The sequence below is a fragment of the Ichthyophthirius multifiliis genome (genome assembly GCF_000220395.1).
Source record: "Ichthyophthirius multifiliis unplaced genomic scaffold scaff_1120509250845, whole genome shotgun sequence".
Taxonomy (NCBI): domain Eukaryota; phylum Ciliophora; class Oligohymenophorea; order Hymenostomatida; genus Ichthyophthirius; species Ichthyophthirius multifiliis.
In genome coordinates, this window is record NW_004086444.1 from 175,379 (window position 1) to 195,366 (window position 19,988).

At 15.2% G+C, this 19,988-nt stretch overlaps 4 protein-coding genes and 1 non-coding gene across 5 annotated transcripts, besides 53 other annotated features; 2 read left to right on the plus strand and 3 right to left on the minus strand. All coding sequences in view use genetic code 6, as the record gives it.

Annotated features, from left to right (window-relative positions):
- The first annotated feature begins 849 nt into the window (after positions 1–849).
- Positions 850–902: a microsatellite.
- Positions 851–895: a microsatellite.
- A 350-nt stretch (positions 903–1,252) lies between the features above and the next one.
- Positions 1,253–1,298: a microsatellite.
- Positions 1,299–2,369: 1,071 nt separating this feature from the next.
- Positions 2,370–2,413: a microsatellite.
- Positions 2,370–2,425: a microsatellite.
- Positions 2,370–2,436: a microsatellite.
- Positions 2,370–2,437: a microsatellite.
- Positions 2,438–3,105: 668 nt separating this feature from the next.
- Positions 3,106–3,150: a microsatellite.
- Positions 3,151–4,162: 1,012 nt separating this feature from the next.
- Positions 4,163–4,210: a microsatellite.
- A 1,341-nt stretch (positions 4,211–5,551) lies between these two features.
- Positions 5,552–5,584: a microsatellite.
- Positions 5,585–5,912: 328 nt separating this feature from the next.
- Positions 5,913–5,965: a microsatellite.
- Positions 5,966–6,476: 511 nt separating this feature from the next.
- Positions 6,477–6,558, minus strand: IMG5_100410. Its single transcript has one exon. It is a non-coding gene; the product is annotated as a tRNA-Leu (tRNA).
- Positions 6,559–6,809: 251 nt separating this feature from the next.
- Positions 6,810–6,869: a microsatellite.
- Positions 6,865–6,920: a microsatellite.
- Positions 6,867–6,932: a microsatellite.
- Positions 6,878–6,922: a microsatellite.
- Positions 6,933–6,962: 30 nt separating the features above from the next.
- Positions 6,963–7,027: a microsatellite.
- Positions 6,966–7,027: a microsatellite.
- Positions 6,971–7,021: a microsatellite.
- Positions 7,001–7,027: a microsatellite.
- Positions 7,005–7,056: a microsatellite.
- Positions 7,021–7,097: a microsatellite.
- Positions 7,025–7,079: a microsatellite.
- Positions 7,098–7,146: 49 nt separating the features above from the next.
- Positions 7,147–9,416, minus strand: IMG5_100420 (hypothetical protein). Its single transcript, XM_004035330.1, has 7 exons — positions 9,300–9,416; positions 9,151–9,218; positions 9,013–9,087; positions 8,219–8,971; positions 7,992–8,165; positions 7,329–7,748; positions 7,147–7,278 (listed from the first exon to the last, which is right to left on the minus strand). Exons 1-7 carry the CDS (start codon positions 9,406–9,408, stop codon positions 7,261–7,263), a joined length of 1,617 nt encoding a protein of 538 aa, XP_004035378.1. The 5' UTR covers positions 9,409–9,416; the 3' UTR covers positions 7,147–7,260.
- Positions 7,848–7,964: a microsatellite.
- A 338-nt stretch (positions 9,417–9,754) lies between the features above and the next one.
- IMG5_100430 (hypothetical protein) lies at positions 9,755–12,102 on the plus strand (the record flags this gene model as incomplete). Its single annotated transcript, XM_004035331.1, has 4 exons — positions 9,755–9,760; positions 10,468–10,490; positions 11,020–11,411; positions 11,584–12,102. The coding sequence occupies 4 exons, from the start codon at positions 9,755–9,757 to the stop codon at positions 12,021–12,023; spliced, it is 861 nt and encodes a 286-aa protein (XP_004035379.1). The 3' UTR covers positions 12,024–12,102.
- Positions 10,284–10,341: a microsatellite.
- Positions 10,290–10,384: a microsatellite.
- Positions 10,306–10,396: a microsatellite.
- Positions 10,483–10,531: a microsatellite.
- Positions 10,484–10,533: a microsatellite.
- Positions 10,606–10,663: a microsatellite.
- Positions 10,638–10,687: a microsatellite.
- Positions 10,704–10,745: a microsatellite.
- Positions 10,742–10,784: a microsatellite.
- Positions 10,842–10,915: a microsatellite.
- Positions 10,858–10,922: a microsatellite.
- Positions 11,419–11,467: a microsatellite.
- Positions 11,429–11,566: a microsatellite.
- Positions 11,434–11,566: a microsatellite.
- Positions 11,453–11,566: a microsatellite.
- Positions 12,103–12,315: 213 nt separating the features above from the next.
- Positions 12,316–12,354: a microsatellite.
- Positions 12,328–12,377: a microsatellite.
- Positions 12,352–12,385: a microsatellite.
- Positions 12,386–12,601: 216 nt separating this feature from the next.
- IMG5_100440 (kelch motif family protein, putative) lies at positions 12,602–14,249 on the minus strand (the record flags this gene model as incomplete). Its single annotated transcript, XM_004035332.1, has 4 exons — positions 12,602–12,614; positions 13,654–13,790; positions 13,855–13,985; positions 14,222–14,249. 4 exons carry the CDS (start codon positions 14,247–14,249, stop codon positions 12,602–12,604), a joined length of 309 nt encoding a protein of 102 aa, XP_004035380.1.
- Positions 12,629–12,666: a microsatellite.
- A 2,099-nt stretch (positions 14,250–16,348) lies between the features above and the next one.
- Positions 16,349–16,397: a microsatellite.
- Positions 16,365–16,413: a microsatellite.
- Positions 16,384–16,436: a microsatellite.
- A 1,164-nt stretch (positions 16,437–17,600) lies between these two features.
- Positions 17,601–17,648: a microsatellite.
- Positions 17,646–17,695: a microsatellite.
- Positions 17,646–17,700: a microsatellite.
- A 54-nt stretch (positions 17,701–17,754) lies between these two features.
- Positions 17,755–17,793: a microsatellite.
- A 91-nt stretch (positions 17,794–17,884) lies between these two features.
- Positions 17,885–17,942: a microsatellite.
- Positions 17,943–17,968: 26 nt separating this feature from the next.
- On the plus strand, positions 17,969–19,342 carry IMG5_100450 (hypothetical protein; the record flags this gene model as incomplete). Its single annotated transcript, XM_004035333.1, has 4 exons — positions 17,969–17,978; positions 18,144–18,457; positions 19,070–19,139; positions 19,242–19,342. The coding sequence occupies 4 exons, from the start codon at positions 17,969–17,971 to the stop codon at positions 19,340–19,342; spliced, it is 495 nt and encodes a 164-aa protein (XP_004035381.1).
- Positions 18,877–18,932: a microsatellite.
- Positions 19,343–19,399: 57 nt separating the features above from the next.
- Positions 19,400–19,433: a microsatellite.
- A 303-nt stretch (positions 19,434–19,736) lies between these two features.
- Positions 19,737–19,779: a microsatellite.
- The last annotated feature ends 209 nt before the right edge of the window (positions 19,780–19,988 follow it).

A 19,988-nucleotide genomic window follows, 5' to 3' on the forward strand; every position in this document is an offset into this window, starting at 1 on the left:
ATTATAAATACACCGAATAAATATCAAATATTTCAATAATTCATGTTTTATATAATTACGTAATTAAATAGAAACAATAAAATTTTAAATACTCAATATAATTAATATGTATTATTAAATAATAATTATAAATATTATTTTTTATCCACTTCATCTATCCCATTCTTAAAATATTTTTATATCTTTTATAATTTTTAAATTCATATTTATAATATTATATTATTAATTTTATTTTGTAATTTTCATTCAATTAAAAAAATAAATGTCTTAAATAAAACTTAATATTAAATATTATGTATTCGACTCTGAAATAAATCAAAATTTAATAAAATCTTTATATCCTTCAGTTATATAATAAATTGTTAAAAACCCAATTGAACGTTACAATCATTTTATAGAAGTTTACAACTAAGAATTTAATTAAGTGAAAAACATTACTTTATAGAAATTACCTACTTTGAAATTGGATGAAGAGATAAGTTTTCAATAACTTGAAGAAATTATAACTACATTCTAGTTGAATCATTAGAAATTATCATATAATAGATGTTATGAAAAAATGAAACAAATCGATAGTTTTTCTAATATTAATGATAATTAATAATAATTTTACATCTTTAGCTAATTCTAAAAAAAAATGATCTCTAACAAAAAAAATGATAATTACTTAGTTAATAATTTAATTACTTTATATAGCTTAGACTGGGCTCAATAAAATGACGAAGCTTATAATTAATTATGTAACATTACTTAATATTACTAAAATTTATAATAAAAAAGCTGATAAAACTAAAACTAAAAATAATTTGAAACACAATATTTTTTAATAATTAGAATATAAATGAAATAAAATATATAATGAAATTAATATTACTAATATATAAAAATTATATTAATAAATAAAGTTATATAAAATATAACAAAATTTAATTATTTTTATTTTATGAAATATATTTATTGCATACACATTTATTTTTTTATATGACTATAAAATAAAAATTATTAAATTATTTTTATTTTTTATTTTGATTTTTATTTTTTTAGTCTTTATAAATTTAAATTTATTTTTATTTTTTTCTTTATTTATAGGATATATCTATAAATTTATTTATTATTATTAATATATTTTTAAATAACCAATTATATAAAATCTAAATAAAAATAAATATAAATATAAATTATTATATTTATAATTTTCAAATATATAAAATCTTATTATTTCAAATTTAAACAATTGTTTTAAAAATAAAATAATAATTTATTGTATATTGTAAAATAATTTTTTATTTATAAAATAAAAATTAACTTATATTATATTTATTTGTTTAATTAATTATATATTCATTCTATTTATAGTACCATTTATAATGTTTATATAATAAATTCTAATATTCCTTAAAATAAATCATTTATTATTTAATCTAATAAAACTATAGAAATAATACATTATTAATTTGGATAAAAATATATTTTCATTAAAAATGTTATATCTTTTAAAATAAATTAACCCCCAAGTTTAATTTAATTAAGACCAAATGCATATTAACTTTATTATTCTTAATTTATTTATATTAAACCTTAAAATAAATTAATAAAATCATTTGCGCTTTTGGCTATTTGTTCATCTATATATATTTGTTCGCTTCTAATAATATTATTTTTATTTAATTTCCATAAATATTTAAATTATTTTTATTAAATTTTAATGCTTTAGAAATATTTATTTATAGTATTTGGTATACAGAATTAACTTTAATTAACTTCTTATTAAAATCTATAAAAATAAAATTAAAAATATTGCTTTTAATATTTATAAAAAGAAATACTTGTATAAGATATTAGCCTTTAAAATTTAATAAGGTATTTGTGTAAACTTAATTGTAATATTTAATTTAATTTATGTATTAGGATTTAAAACTTATTCGAAATTTTCAGGTTCTTTTAAAGTTATAGCAACATTGTTTGATTCTTAGATATTAATAGATAGATTATATATAGGAGTTATAGATTTATTAAAAAAATATATAGAAACATGCAATAAAAATGTATTCTCATATTATTTATTAACAACATTTGTTGCAATTCCAATTTAAATCTATTCGTTTTCATATAGTGGGTAATTATTTTTCACACAAGATTTTCTAAATTTCAAAGGAATACTATTTTAATTTAAGTATAAATTTTCAAATAAATATTCATTAAATTTAATTATTTTTCCTTTGGGTTCTCTAAAGGTTTTCTTTTCTAAATATTCTAATGGATTTTAAAAGGGAAATATTAAAGCAACACTTTCATTATTATAAAGATTTTTTTATTTTTTTAATGGAATTGTTTTATAATCTATAAATAATAAAAACAATATTTAAAAAATATATATATATATATATATATATATTATATATTTATATATATACTTATATTTTATTTATTTTATATTGATTAGTTTGTTCTTTCTAAATTTTTATTATTTCTCATTCTTTATAATGACTAGTCATTATAATTATCTTATATTGTTCTATTTAAGTATTTACTTTATATTTATGCTAATTCAGATAATTTTATGCCATTTTTTTTTGATTGTCTTTTTTATTCTTTACTTTTTTGTTTTAAATTACTTTCTCCCATTATAGAATCATCTTTTAAATATTTAAATATTTTTTTTTATTTTTTTTATACCTTTTTTATTATTTAAATTTCTATAATTTGAAGGAGAAAATTGATTTTCATCATTTTCTATATCGTTTAAATTTTTAATAAAATTTCTTTTTGATCTTGGAGTATTTTTTTCTAATAAATTATCTTATTTTTTAAATGTAAAATAATTATTAATTTAAATATAAAATTTAATTTACAAAAAGAGACTAAGGAATTTTCTTCTCCAAACATTTAATTTATTCTTTATATTAATTATTAATTTATTTTTTATAAATTTTCATTTTCTTTTTTTATTTAATTAATATCTTTTATATTATTCTCTTGTTATTATTTTTTATAATCATCTTTAAATTATATGATTTATTCTTCATATTATTTTATAAGATTTTAAAGTCTTGTTTCACTATTTTCTTATTCTTATTTATTCTTTTAGTTTTTTCTAATTCAATATTAAGTTTTTAAATTTATTAATTTAATTTTTAAATTTCAGAATTTTAAGAATTTTAAGCCTTCGTTTTAAAAATTTCTTCTTAATATTATTAATTTTCTTACTATATTTTTATAATGGTTTATTGATTTTATTTATTTAACTAAGTAATTTTTTGAATTTATTAAATTTATTCTTATATTTTTGAATTTAAATTTTATAGTTAATTTTCATTTTCCTAATTTAAATTATTTATTTTTTCTTGCAAATTCTTAATTTCTTTTTTTAATAATTATTCGTTTTATTAAAACTGTTAAATTTTTAATTTAAAAATTCTTTTTCATATTCAAAATTTTTATGTAATTCTTCAGTTTTTAATTCGATTTCTTTCTAATTTCCATTATTATTTTTAACTAATTTTTTTTCTTTTTCTAAACTATTTATTTTATTTTTTAGAAATTCAACTTCTTTTTCTAATTAAGACTTTTAAGTGTTCGTAAATTAAATTTCCTAATCCTAAAATTTAATGTCTTAATCTAATTTTAACTTAAATATATATATATTAATAATTATTATAAAATATTTTATATACTTTTTCAGTTTTAATTTTATTAAATTCTGTATTATTTAATTATATTATTAATTCTAATTCCTTTATTTATTTTAAATTTTAGTTTTCTTTTTCTTAATACTCTTATATTTTTATTTCAAAATGTTTTATTTATTACAGAAACTCCTTATTTTATTTTTGAATCAAATTTTATTCTTCTGTATTTAATTAATTAGTATTTTAAAAATTAACTTTTTAAATGTGTTATTAATTTTAAATTTCAGTATTTTAGACTTACATTTTAATAATTTCTTCTTAATATTATTAATTTTCCTACTATATTTTTGTAATGGTTTATTAATTTTATTTAATTTACTAAGTAATTTTTTGATTTTATTAATTTAATTCTTATATTTTTGAATTTAAATTTTATAGTTAATGTTCATGTTCTTAATTTAAATTATTTATTTTTTCATGCAAATTTTTAATTTCTTTTTTAAATAATTATTCATTTTATTAAAACTAAAGATTTTTTTAATTTAAAAATTCTTTTTCATTTTCGAAATTTTTTTTTAATTCTTCAGTTTTTTATTCAATTTCTTTCTAATTTCCACTATTATTTTTAACTATTTTTTTTCTTTTTCTAAACTATTTATTTTATTATTTAGAAATGCAACTTCTTTTTCTAATTAAGATTTTTAAGTATTCAAAAATTAAATTTCTTAAACTTAATATTTAATATCTGATTCTAATTTTTACTTAAATATTTATATATATATTAATAATTTTTATAAAAATAATTTTATATACTTTTTCAGTTTTAATTTTATTTAATTCAGTATTATTTAATTCTTTATTTTATTCTATTTGTATTATATTTTAGTTTTCTTTTTCTTAATACTCTTATATTTTTTTCTCAAAATACTTTATTTATTATAGAAATTCTTTATTTTATTTTTGAATAAAATTTTATTCTTCTGTATTTTATTAATTAGTGTTTTATTTTTATTATTTTTCACTTATTAAATTTTATATATTTTATTATTATTTTTACAATTCCTTTTCTAAATGTTAAATTGTTTTATTATTTTCTTATATTTATTTATTTTATTAGCTAAGTGCTTATTTTAGCATATTAATTTCCTAATCTTTCATTTGCAAATCAAGATTCTTTTTTTAAATTTCTTCTTATTGACTTTCTATTCCAGATTACTTAAAAATTTTAATATTTTATTTTGTTAAATATAAATAAGTAATAACATATTTACTTTTTAAACTCCTTTATAAATACTAGCCTTGCATTTTAAATTATCTAAACGAGATAAAGAAGACGCCCTTTCAATATCACTAGAAGATCTAACCGAATTGCGTTTATCAACTTTAATTTTTTCTTATTCAACCATTTAATCTATTGCTTTTAAAAATTTATTTCCTTTAGCTCCTGAGTTTCCATTATCTTTAGATATAGTTGATTCTTCACTGTTATTTTTAAAAATACTTTACTTTTCACTCAGTAAAGAAATGCTATCTTTCCTTTTATTTTCAAAAGGGGTAATATTATTGCTACTATTTTTATTTTCTTTATAATTACTATTTTAAGACACATTAGAATTATTAAAAGCTTTTTAAAAAAGACTCTTTTTTCTATTTGTATTAGAATTTTAAAGCATTTGTATTTGTTAAAGTTATTATTAAATATTTTATTTAAATTTAGTTATGTATTCATTTTATATAAAATACATTTTTTCTAAAGGAAGATAACATTTATGTTATTTTAATTAGTCGAATATCAAGGAGTATTCTGATTTTTCTTTATTTTATTTAAATATATATGTTTGAGATAATATATATAAAGTCTCTATTAATATTTTAATGAAAATATTTCCGAATTTCATTTAATCGAAATCTAGTATTATTTATTAATTTTTATTTAATTTTTATTTTTATTTTTACTTGGATTTTAACTAAAAAATAACTATCCAACTCTATCTTCTGTTTTATTTTTAGAATTTTATATTGCCCATTAAGATAAAATTTATATTAAAAAATGGTCTTAAAAATATTCTAAAAATTTTATACGTCCTTATAATAAGCATTAACTTAAGAACTAATTTATATTTTAAATAAGAAAAATATTAATTTTTGTTGGTTTATAATTAATAAAAATTGAAAAAAATAAAAATATTCTTACATAAATTGTATTTAATTTTAAAATCATTGAAGATTACTCATTTGTTAAAATGTCAGTTATAATTTCACAATATTAATTGTAAACATCGCTATATTTAAAAATATAAATATTTTATTTAAAAATTATAATATATTTATATTTATTATTTTTCTTATTAATAAAATAATTTAATACTCATTATCTTCATTTATTTTATTTATGTATTAATCTAGTTTATTTAATCTGAATTTGTCAGTCTATATATCATATATATCATCCTTATTTAAATCTTGTTTGAGTTAGTCAAAAATCATTTATTTGTATAATTATTAATTTATTTATTAATAAATTTTGATTATTTTAAAAATTTTGTAAAAAAAAATTTTTAAATATTTATATATATTTTTTTAAAAAAATATAAAATTAATTTCATTTCATTTTATATATGTATATATATATTAATAATATTTTTATTATAAATTTATTTATTACTAATTAAATTTATAAAGTTTAAATTTAGTATTATTTCTTCCTATATATATTTGAAAAAAATTATATTTAAAATATAAAAATTATAATGCTTATATAATTTTCTTTTAAATATATTTTTTTAACAAGTTAATTTAATTTTAAGCGATAAATACTATTTATTTTCTTATAAAAATAAAAAAAATTGGCAGCTGTGGGATTTGAACCCACGCGGACTAGGTCCAGACGATCTTAAGTCGCCCTCCTTAACCACTCGGACAAACTGCCTTTAATGATAATAAAGTAGTTATTATTATTTATAATTATCTTATCATCTTAATATTAAATAAATACATTTAAAAAGAAAATAAAAATTCTTAATTAAGTAAGAGGATTATTGATTAAATGGATTTCTTTTATATTTTTTTTAAATAAAATTTATATAACCTTAAAATTGATTTTTTATTTTATTTTAATTTAAATAAAAAACATAAATACAAATCTAAAATACATATAAAATTGTAATTTAATAAATATATATAAAAATTAATTTTTTTTAAAAAATAAAAATAAATTTTTTAATTAAAAAAAGAAATAAAATAATATTTATATATATAAAAAAAATATATTTTATATAAAAAATATATATTATTTTAATAAAAGTTTTTAAATAAAAATATTTAAAAATATATATTAATATAAATTTAATTAAAATAAAATTGTCATATAAAAAAAAATTTAATTAAAAAAATTTAATATAATTATAAATATTTAAATATAATTATATTTATATATATATATAATATTTAAATTTGTATATAATATTTTATTTTTATAATGAAATATTAATTATATACTTCTAAAAAATAGCAAATAAATTTTTTAAAAATGTTATATTTTTTTTATTTAATAAAATGAACTAATTAATATTTATTTAAACTTTAAATATAAAAAAAAAATATAAAAGTTTTAAATTATTAGAAATATTCTTCATCTAGCAGAAAATACCTTATTTTATTATCTAATAAATAAAAATATTAATATTAATAATAAATTACCAAATCATCAATTTTAAGAATCATTCTGACACATTCAGTAGCTAAAGTAAGAGCTGATATAGTTACCAAAGCAGGTTATAGTACATTTTCAGTAACAATGTCATCATTAATATGTCCTTTCTTAATTGAAATACCTGCATATTTGTAACCTAAAGCGTGTTTATTTCTCAATTCAGTAACAACATTAATTGGATTTAAACCTGCATTTTCAGCCAAAGTATAGGGAATAACCTCTAAAGCATCAGCAAAAGCTTTAACAATTCTCTAGTTTACACCTTTCATTTATCTAGAAGCAACAGCTAACTATTAAGAAATTTCAACTTCAGGTGCGCCTCCTCCAGGAATTAATCCTCTGTTTTTAACTAATGCTCTAACTACGCAAAGAGCATCATGTAAACTTCTTTCAGCTTCGTCAATAACCTAATAAAAATAAATAAATAAAAAAAAATATTAAATAAATTAAAAAATGTATATTTTAAAAAAATTATAAATAATTATATGTATAATATAAATAAAATATATATATGTATATAAGTATATATGTATATATGTATATATGTATATATGTATATATGTATATATGTATATATTTATATATTTATATATTTATATATGTATATTTATATATGTTTATATTTTATATATTTTTTTATATAATTATACTAATGTATTTGATCCACGAACTAAAATAGTTACAGTATTAGCTTTAGCTTAAACTCCCGTAATTTTTAATAATCTAGAATCATCTTCTAATTTAACATCTTCACAAAGATTTGCTCTTCCCAATTTATTATCTGTAAGATGATCTATATGGGCAACTGGTATGCATCCAATAGTCTATATTTTTTTTTTAATTTTATTTTATAAATTATTTTATATTTTTTAATTACTTTTGTTATAAATTCAACATCTTCTCTTTCAATATCTTTAACAACCATAATTCCTTTTTTTGCTAAGAAATGTAAAGAAAGGTCATTTGTAGAATCTCTTAATATACTTTTTTAGATTAAAAGTACATTAGCACCTGATTTTACGATTTTGGATACTAGATTCGCTATATATTTTCTTTCTTCTTTAAGAATTCTATCCATTGCAGTATAATCTTTTACTACAATAGAATTTTCTACGTCTGTTTTTGGAGCACTTAAGCAGAATTATAATAGTGCTATTTTAGCATCTTTTATTCTAGTGGGGCCTCCTGCTGATTATGACGGTTTTTAGTTTGTAAAAACTAAACCTTCAATAAGTTCGGTATCTTCTATTGTTCCTCCTAGTTTTTTTACTAATTTTATATCTCTAAGGTCAGCATTTGTATCTTTTGATGGGTCAATTATTTTAAGAACTGCATCAACTGCAATAGGACTTAATTAAGCGGAATTACCAGAAATAATTTTAGAAGATAAAGCTGTGTTAACACATGTTATTAATGATTCACGGTCCTTTAAGTCGACTGTTTTTTACATTCCCTTGATTACCTGTAAGGCTTGGTCTAAAGCAATTTAGAAACCTTCAGATATAGTAGTTGGGTGTATTCCCTTTTCTAATAAACCCTCACAAGCATTCAATAAAGCTCCAGCAATTACAACTACAGAAGTTGTGCCATCTCCAGCTTCTATATCTTGAGCTTTGGAAATTTCGACAAGCTTTTTTTTTTTTAATTTGTTTTTAATTATTTGTTATTTACCATTTTAGCAGTAGGATGAATAACGTCCATTTGTTTGAGAATTGTTGCACCGTCATTTGTGATTAAGACTCTTCCCTTAATTTTTTATTAATTTATTCAATTTTATATATAAATATATTTTTTGTTTTTATTATTTACTTTTGCGTCTTATATCATCTTGTCCATACCTTTGGGACCTAAGCTTGTTCTGATTACATTTGCTACAGCTATTTATTTTATTTTTAAATTAAGTAAAAAAATTAATTTTATTTTTGTATTTCTTTTTTTTATTGTAAATATTATTTTACCTTTAGCTGCTTATATATTAGTTTGACGAATATCGTTTGTCTTTTCTGAACGATTTTACATATCTCCATTTCTTGAAGAAGATTAATTCTTTGAAGCGGTTTCGGCCATTTTTTATTTTGAGTATTTTTTTTTTAATTTTGTTTTATTTTTATATTTGTATATTTTAAAAATAAATCGTATTTTTTTTTATTTTAATAATTATAAATTATTTTATTTTTTAAGTATATTTTTTAAATATTTTTGAAAAAAATTAAAATATTAATAAAATATCTATTATTTTATATATATAATAAATATATAAAAGGAAAATTAATTTTTTTTTTATTTATACATATAATTTTTAATATATAAATTTTAATTAATATTTTTATAAAATTAATAGATATATTGAAAATTTTAAAAATAAAAATACTTAAATTAATTATAAAAAATATTATTATTAAATATAATATATATGCATGTAAATAAAAAGACATAATAAATATAATTTTAAAAAAATTATATATATTAAATTTTATATTGCTATTAGTATTTAATTATTATCTCATATTTTAAATAAAAAATAGTTAAATATATTTAATATTTTATTTTTATTCTTATTATTTATATTTGTTTTTTCACCAAAAACTATTTAGATATAATAAATTTTCAATCTAAACCTATTTTTATTATTTATATTTCCTAATAAATTATTTTTTATTCTTAAAATTTATTAAATGACATTCATTTTAAAAAATATCATTATAATAACTTAACTTTTTTTACTTTACACATTTGTATAATTAAGTTTATAAAATATTTACTTAATATAATGAAATTAAAGAAATTCATAAAATAAATAATTACTTAATTATTATTTAAACTGCTTATAAATAAATTCTTAAAATTTTTATTATAACCATAAAAAATAATACATTAAAAATATTATATTATATTCTATTATAAATTGATAAAATATACTTTTGTTAATTCATTAAACATTTAAAAATTAAAGAATATAAAAAAAAATAAAAAAAATATAAATAAAATTATAAATATAAATTATGTAATTAAATAAATAAAAATTTGAATAAAAATAAAAATATAAGAATATGTATTTCCCTTATTATTGTATAAACTTAAAATTTTTTTAAAGTTAATAAAAAATATTATATAAATTATATATAGCTAAATAAATTAGGCAATAAAAAGTATATATATAATATTTAAAATATATATATAAAATATAAAAAAAACAAAATTAGTGTAAAATATATAATAAAGTTAATATAGTGTACAGTTGAATTAATAAATGATTGTTAATGGTTTAATAAAAATATAATAACAAAATTTTAATAAATATTTATAAAAAAAATTTAAAAATTAATATTTTAAATAAATTTAAAAAAGATAAAATTTTTAAGTATATAATATATATAAAATATAATATATATATATATATATATTTTATTTAATATTTTATTTAAATATTTATTTTATATTTTCCATAAAAACATATTTTAATTATTTTTTATATATATTTATGCTATTATAAATTCTTATTAATTAATATATAAATATTTTATTTTATAAAATATATTTTATATTATTTAATTAAATATAATATTTTTTATTTTTTTTATAATCATATATGTAAATTTTTAAAAGTATAATAAAAACATAAATATATATAAAAATGGAATAAATTTAAATTCCTAAAATAAATTTTTAAAACAATAGAGGTTCAATCCCTTAAGTAGGATTTGGTACATATTAATTACAAGGAAATAACTGTAAATAAGCCATATTTGAAGCGCTAAAATTAGGTTATAATCATATAGATACCGCAAGTATATACAAAAACGAATAAGAAATAAATTTAATAATAAATGATAAACAATTAAATATCTAAAGAGAAAATTTATTTATAACGTCTAAAATATCACCGGCAGAATAAGGTACACAAAATTCTTTAAATGCAGTTGAATAGATATTAAAAAGGCTAAATGTTTCTTATTTAGATTTAGTTTTGATTCATTGGCCTGGAGTAAGTAAATATAAATTAGATGATCCTAAAATAGCTTAAATAAGATTAGAATCATGGAAAAGTTTGATAGATTTAAAAAATAAAGGTATTTAAAATAAAAAAAAATTTAAAAATAAATTAATAATTATATAAAAATAAATATATAATTTTAAATATATAAATATATATATATTTATATATATATATAAATATAAATATAAATATAAATATAAATATAAATATAAATATAAATTTAAATATTTTTTATATTAATTAAGGTGTAGCAAAGCATATAGGAGTTAGTAATTTTAATATTAATCATTTATAGCATTTGTTTGAAAATAGTGATGTTAAACCTGAAGTTAATTAATTTGAAATACATCCTTTATGTTATGATAAATAACTTATTAAATTTTGTGAAGATAATAATATAATAATTGAAGCATATAGTTCTTTAGCAAGATAGGATGAAAAAGTGATTAAAAATCAATTTATTGTAAATTTGAGTTTAAAATATAAAAAAACTGTTCCTTAAATTTTACTTAGATGGGCAATTTAGCATAATTTTGTAATTATTCCAAAATCAAAAACTCCTAAATATATATAAGAAAATTTAAATATTTTTGATTTCGAAATTAGTTAAGAAGATATGTAAAAATTAGATGATATGAATTAGAATTATCATACTTGCTGGGACCCTTCTGCTGTATTATATTGAAAAAATTTCTTTTAAAAAATTCTATATTATTTATCTATTAAAGTTTTAAGATATTTGTATTTTTATTAAAATAATTTTCTTTGATTAAAAGATTATTTATTTTTAATGTTAATTTTTTTTGGTTTTTTTTAATTTTATATTTATAAATAAAAATTTGCTTTAATTTTTTATTAAAAATAATATAATAAATCATTTATTTAATATACAATTTAACAAAATAATTTCTTTAGAAATTTTATTTTTTTAAATCAAATGAAATTTATTGTCTAAATAGAATTTCTAGAAAACTATAAAAAAATAGAAAATAATTAAAAAATGAATATAATTAAAATATATATATATATAAATATATATTTATATAATAAGATATTATTATTATTTACACTCTATCATCTAGTATTTTTTTAATTACCATTTTAATTATTTGTTTAATTAAAACATATTTTTTTTTGGAAGGTACAGGTTAATAAGTTTTAATTCCTGACAATATTTAACCATTTATATCAACTATCGTTTGATTTTCATAATTTTAAACATTTCTTTATATTTATTTGCTTTCAATATTTATATAAAAAGCATCAATTAATAAATCTTTTTAATAAAAAAATTATATATATAAATATATAATTTATAAATAAATATACTATTTTAAAGATTATATGCCATAACATAATTATTATGTAAAGTCGAATCCTATTAAGTAGCAATTTCTTTAAATATTTTTCTATTTTTAGATTAATCTAATTCAATTACATATAAATCCGCATTAGAAAAACCTTAATCAGAATAACCTCCAAATATTATTATTTTTGACTGAACTAAACAAGAACCAAAAGCACATTTTTGTATATTTTTTAAGCCATTAATCTCTACTTTTATCCAATTCAGATTTTCTATATTAAGAATATTCAAATCAGAAATGATTCCACTTTAAATTGAAATTTGATTCCTATAAAGTCTATTACTATTATCATTTTTACCTCCATAAATAACTAAAATATTTAATTCTTCATAATAATGTTAACAATGTGAATATCTGGGTAAAGGTGCGACTCCTTTTGTATCCGGAAAAAGCCATTTTAAAGGTTTTTATCCTAATTTTATGATTCTTAATTGGTTTGTACATTCCCCATTTTATTAAAGTCCTCCAAAAATATAAATTCCTTCTTCCTTTATTCTCCTTAATCTCTTATCTTTTATTTTCTTAATATCTAATTAATAATAAGGGTTATCTAATTTAACTTCTCCCTTAAAAATAACAGACATTTAATGAAAGGCTAAACCTTTTTATTCGTTTCCTTCGATTTGTAAACTATTAGATTTGAAACTTTCCAAATTAACAGTAACAATATCAGATAAATGCTTATTATAACTATTAATACCTCCATATATAAAAAAAAATTTCCCAATAATACATGCCGAATGGTTTCGACGATTTTCTATTGCATCTCCATATGTTTTCAATTATGTCCAATTTTATGATAATAAATCTAAAATTTAAATATCATTAAAACACATTCTTTATTTCATATGTATATTAAATGTTTTTTCTCCTCCAAATATAATTATGCTTTTCTTATATCTTAATATTTATATTTTTGTTTAAATAATTAATATAAATTATATATACGTATTCGCTGTATGTCCATATCTACCTTCTGATAATTAAGGTATATTTTATATATTTGTCCATTACCAAGTTTAAAAATCTAAAACACATAGCTAATTAAATATTTCATTTCCTCTCCCACCATATAGATATAAATACTATAAATAATAATAGTTTTTTATGGTTTTACAAAAAAATAAAAAATAAAATTAATTTCCTTACAGTATTAACTAAAGTAAGACTTGGAAATTCTCTTGTTTAAGGTCTCCATTATTCATCTAAAACTTTATAGTAAAATAATTTAATATTAAAAAGTTAATTTTCAGTAGATTCTTTATTTTCATCTTCTTCATCTTTTTTATTAAATTAAGAATTTTGTAATTAAGTTTCTTAATAAAGGTTATTTTTTTAACCTTCCTTTTGTATAATGGATATTATATCATGCATTTTTATTCTTATTTAAGGAAGATTAATCTTTTTTTAGTTAGAATTATAACTTGTGAGCATTCTATCATAAGATTTTGATTATAAAGTAGATATATTATTATTAAGCTAAGATTATTAGGATTTATTAAATAAAAGTTATTACCATAGTAAATCTTTCTAATTTTGTTCATATTTATTTACTTTTGTAAATTTTTACCAGATAGAATGGTTCTTTAATATAGATTAAAATGGATAAAAACTTTAGTTTTCTTAACTTATTGAATTATTGTCTTCAGGAGCTGCAATTACAACAAAGTTAGGTTAATTTAATAATGAATCTAATTTACTATTTTTATTTTATGTAGAATCAGTTATTTATTTTTTATATTTTTATTCTAAATTAATTATTTGTTTTTTTTATTTGGGCTTTATATTTTTTTATTTATGCTTTTTGTTTCATTATGGGTTTATGTTTTTAAGTTTGGAAGAGTAGATTTAAAATTTTATTTTTTCATATTTTTATTTTTTATTAATATTAAATTTTTATTAACTATTTATTAATCTTTATTTTATGTATGTTATATTTTTTATTTTTAAATATCGAAAATATTTTTAAATTAATGTATTTTATTTTACTTTTTGGTTTGTTTTAAAGCTTATTAATCTATTGCTATTAAAAATGAAATAAGGCACTCTAATTAAAAAGTTAGATTATTTTTAATTTGAAATAATTTAAAAAATTAATTTAAAAATTATTTTTTATAAATAAGTAAAAAATAACAATTTATTAACAATTTTTTATTTTTTTTAAATTATAAAATTAATAATAATACTATATTTATAAAATAATGAATTAAATGCTTTATTATTAAAACTAAAAGATAAATAAATATTATTATTTTTTCATAATAAAATCAATACAATTTTATAAAGCTTATATTTTTTCCAATAAACTATAAAAGTATATTTATTTCATACTCAAGATTAATTGATTATACTTAAATTAAAATTTAAACTTTTTTAAAGCTAATTTTTACGTTCAATACTTTTTCTTAACTCATATTCAGTATTTAGAATCTATTAATTATACATTTCAGTTTTCTAATTAACATATAAAATTATATTATTTATAAAAAAATATATATATTTACTAATTGTTATATTTCTTAATTTTATAATTATTTTTTAAAGTTTTTTATGTCTTCATAATCCTATTTTCTATCAAAAATATATTATTTTTCTTATAAACTTTTTTTCTTTTCTAAAACTTGTTTATGCTTATTTTCTATGTACTTTTTTTTTTTGTATAAATAAAAACAATTATATGGTTAATAAATATTATATATATTTTTTTATAATTTTTAATTTTACAAAAGTAAACTAACTATTTGTTTATTCTTTTAATTATTAAAGGTTTTATTTTTATTTATATTCTCTAATCATTTAGTGTCTTTCTAAAGATTATTCTTTAATTAATTTTTTTTCTTCATATTATTTATTATTTATATAGTTTTTAAGTATACTATCTTATGTCTTTTGAAATTAAATTTCGCTAATTAATTCATTAAATTATTTTATTTATCCTAAAATTTTATCTCTTTTAGTTAATTAATGTTCAATTTTTTTATTAACAAATTATAAAGTATTGATTTATTTATTTGTTTATAATAGGTTTTAAGTTAAAGCTCTCTTTTTTTCAATTACATCTATTTATTTAAACTATTAAATATTTAAAGAATTTTCTTTTAAATTTCCAATACTTTTAGTTATTTTCTTAGTGTTTTATTTTTAATCAATAATTTTTTTCACAAAAAAAGAATTATTATTTTTGTTTTAAGAACTGTTTTAACTAAAGCAATTTTTCTCAGAGTTTAATTTATATGGATTTTAAGATTATATAGAAATTTAATTTTCATTATTATCTTCTAGTTTTTTAATTAAATTCATTTGATTTAAAGATTAAAAAGAAACTTGATTGAATGGTATATTACATGAAGAGGCTTGATAAAAATAATTACAAACCTATTAAAGATAATCAGCAAAAATTAAAACATTAGAAATATATGATTAACTTTATTAAAAAACTAATTTATTAGTTTCAAGTTCAAATTAATTCTAAAAAGATTAAGATAATAAAAAATCATAAGCTTTTTAAAGTAAATTATGAATGTAATTAATGTTTGCTTAGTTAATCTTTCCTTGTTTAATTAAAATTTTTGTTTTACCAAATAATTATATTAATATTTAAGGATTTCTAAAAAACTAAAGAATAAAAGGCCAATCATATTCCTTTTAAAATAAATTTTAAATATAAATTAAATAAAAATATAAATATAAATAATATATATATATATATATATATATATATATATATATATTAATACTATTTTTGTTAAAAAAAATTAATCACAATTTAATTCGTTTGTTTTACAAAAAAGCCCAATTATTGATGTGCAAATATAATACACAAATAAAGGAGGTTTTTTCTTCTCATCTATCAATTTTATTCTCTTTTTATATCTTTTTTATAAAATTATAAATTTTTTGTTTTACAGTAACATTTTTTAATTTTATTTTTAAAATTATTTAATCTATCAACACTTCTTATGATAATTTTTTTGATAATTTTTTGGTTTATGTGTTTTTTTTTATTTTAAAAACACTATTAAATATGCTTTAGAAGTTTTTATTAGTATTTATATTTTATTATTTGCTTTAAAAATTAAATTAACTGTCAATATGATTTTTCGTTACTTCGAAATCAATATTTTAATTTTTATTTTAATCTTCATTTGTTTATTCAGTTATTGGTTTTTTATTAAAAAATATTTTAATAGTATTTTAAGGCTATATATTATTTAATGATTTTTATTTTGTTCTTATATTATTTTAACTATTTTTACTTGAATAGCTTTTTTATCTGTTATTATTAAAGCTTTATTCTAATTATTATTAATTTAATTTACTTTAATTAACTTTATTATTTTAAAAAGATTTTCTTAAAATACTATTAAGATTTTAACTATTTCGATTTTTTACAATATTTATATTTTTTATTTTATTTTAGTTTTTTTTTAAATCAAATTCACCAAAGGAAAAGTTGCATTCATTTTACTATAAAATTTTTTAATCTTTCTTTTAATGATAAAAATATATTTAAATAAAATATATGAAAATTAATTTTAATTATTTAGATTTAATATATATTCTTACTTTATTTATAGAATATTATGATATTTATTGTTTATTTTCTAAAAGAGATTTATTATTTTTACTATTTTTGTTTGCTTGTTAATTATTTTCTATTTATTATATTATATTTTACCTAAAAGTTTCAAAAACATTTTCGTTTTGAGATTTCTTTATTTTTTAACGTAAGCCTTTACAATATAATATATATTGGTTTTTAAAAATTTTATTTAAATATTATTTTTATGAAACTAAAAGTTGAGTTGATTTTAAATTTTTATATGTTCATTATAGTAATATATTTTTTTTGTTTAATTTATAAGTAGGCTAAATAATTAAAATAATATTAATTGTTATAAAAATAAAAATTAATAAATTATTAAAATAAAAATTAATAAATTTTTATATTTTATAGTTGATTTTTATTTTTATATTTATATTTATTTTTCTTTTAATCAAAATATTTATATATTATTCAATTTTATTTAATTAAATTAATTATTAGTTTTTTTAATAATTTAATTATTTTTAAAAATATTAAATATTAAATTAATTGGTTTTTTAACTTTTTTAATATAAATTAAAATTTTTAAGATATTAAATATTATTTTAAAATTAGATTTATATTTATGAAAATTAATTTAAAAATATATATAATATTTAAAATTATTAAATAATTTCAAATAATATAAATATAATAAAAAAATATTAATTAATTAATATGATTTCTTGTAAATAATTTAAAAATTTTATTTTTATTAAATTACAATTTTTAAATAAATACATAATTTCATTTGAAAAAAAGTAAAAAATAATAAATATATATTATTTAATAAAAAAAATATTAAAAAATAATTTAATAATGAATTTTAATTTTATTGTATAACCTTTAAAAGCTATTTTATATTAAACTCCTGAAAATATTAATGCTAATCCTTACATTGTTTGCGTTGCACGTTTAGGATAAAATTAAATAAAAAGAACATAAGTATGGGCCGGTAATAAATATGAAGCAAATTGGACTGATTAACTTAAATTATACAGAAATAATGAAGAAAACCTAGAAATAAGAATAAGTGCTATGGAAAGTCCATAGAGTTCTTAAGCTTAACTTTTAGGAGTCGCTGTAATACCAATAACATAAGCTTTATAAATGTAAAATTAAGAACTATGTTATACTTTAAATATAAAAGAAAAAGAAGCAGGACAGGTAATAATTAAATTATAATATTTAGGAGAAAATATATAAGTTAATTGTATTTAAAACCAATATGATTAATAAGTATAATAATTTCAACAATAATAAATAGTATAATAAAATCCTTAATAATAATAATAAATATAGTATGATTAATAAAATTAATTATTATAATCTCAATATATTTAAAAACCCTTGTAATAATATAATAAAAACATAATAGTAAAAAAAGTTATGACTGATAATAATAACGCACTTATTAGTAATGGATTTGAATAAACATAATAATAATAATAATAATTATTATATATTCCTTAAGTATAAGTTAAAAATCTTTAACCTTATGAGATGGTTAATTATCCTTTGAATAAATAAAATTATTATGAATATAATATTTAAAATTAAGAAAATTTAGTCTATACACCATAACTATAATAATAATAATAATAATAATAATAATAATAATAATAATAATAATAATAATAATTATCTAATTCACTACTAACAATAAATCCTTAAACTATTTATTAAACAACAGGAATTTAATAAATTAAAAACATTCCTTATTAATAAAAGTAATAACAACTTAATAAATAATAAGAAATTTTTTTTCCCTAATAATAGGATATTAATCTTATTTAGTAATAATAATCTTGTTAGTTATAATAAATATAAAACTAATAATAAAAATTAAGTAATTCTTAAATTAGATTACTTGGATACTAATAAACATTATAATAATAATAATAACATTAATAAACACAACAAACATAATAATATGTTAAATAATAATTAGCTTATCCTAATAATACAAATTAATTATATTATGATTCTGCTTAACCTTAAACATAATGTTTGACTAATTCTTAAATAAAATTAGTTTCATTACCTTAGTGATTATAATAATAACAAACATAATAAAAAGTATTATAAATAGCATCATAAATTGTTTATTAATAATAATAATAATAATAATAATAATAATAATCTTAATAACCTATGTAATAATTACCAAGTATTTCTCAATTATCTAATTAATAATTTGTTTAAAACTATTAATATGAATAATAATAGTAACCTTCTGTAATTTAATAAAATGAAAGTCGAATTATTTAATAATATAATTTGGGTGATTAGGTTTAAAATGTAATATAATGGATAACCAAGTAAATATTAGAGATTTGTAGGTACTTATTTACCTCCTAATTATAAAATTATTTCTGATTAAAATTTTGATTAAGTTAGTAGAAATAATTACGATTATCAAAGAATCAATTAATATAATGTAAAAATATATAACTATAATATAATTATATAAATAATTAATATATATATCATAATAATATTTTAATTTTTAATAGTAAATTATTTGATTGATATTAATGATTATTAAGAAAAATTAAATTTATATTAATAATATATTTCCATTATTTATATAAACAGTAAAATTTTTATATATATATATATACATATATATTATCAATTATTCATAAAATATCTATTATGAATATATTTTATTATATTTTTGTTAAAATATTAATAT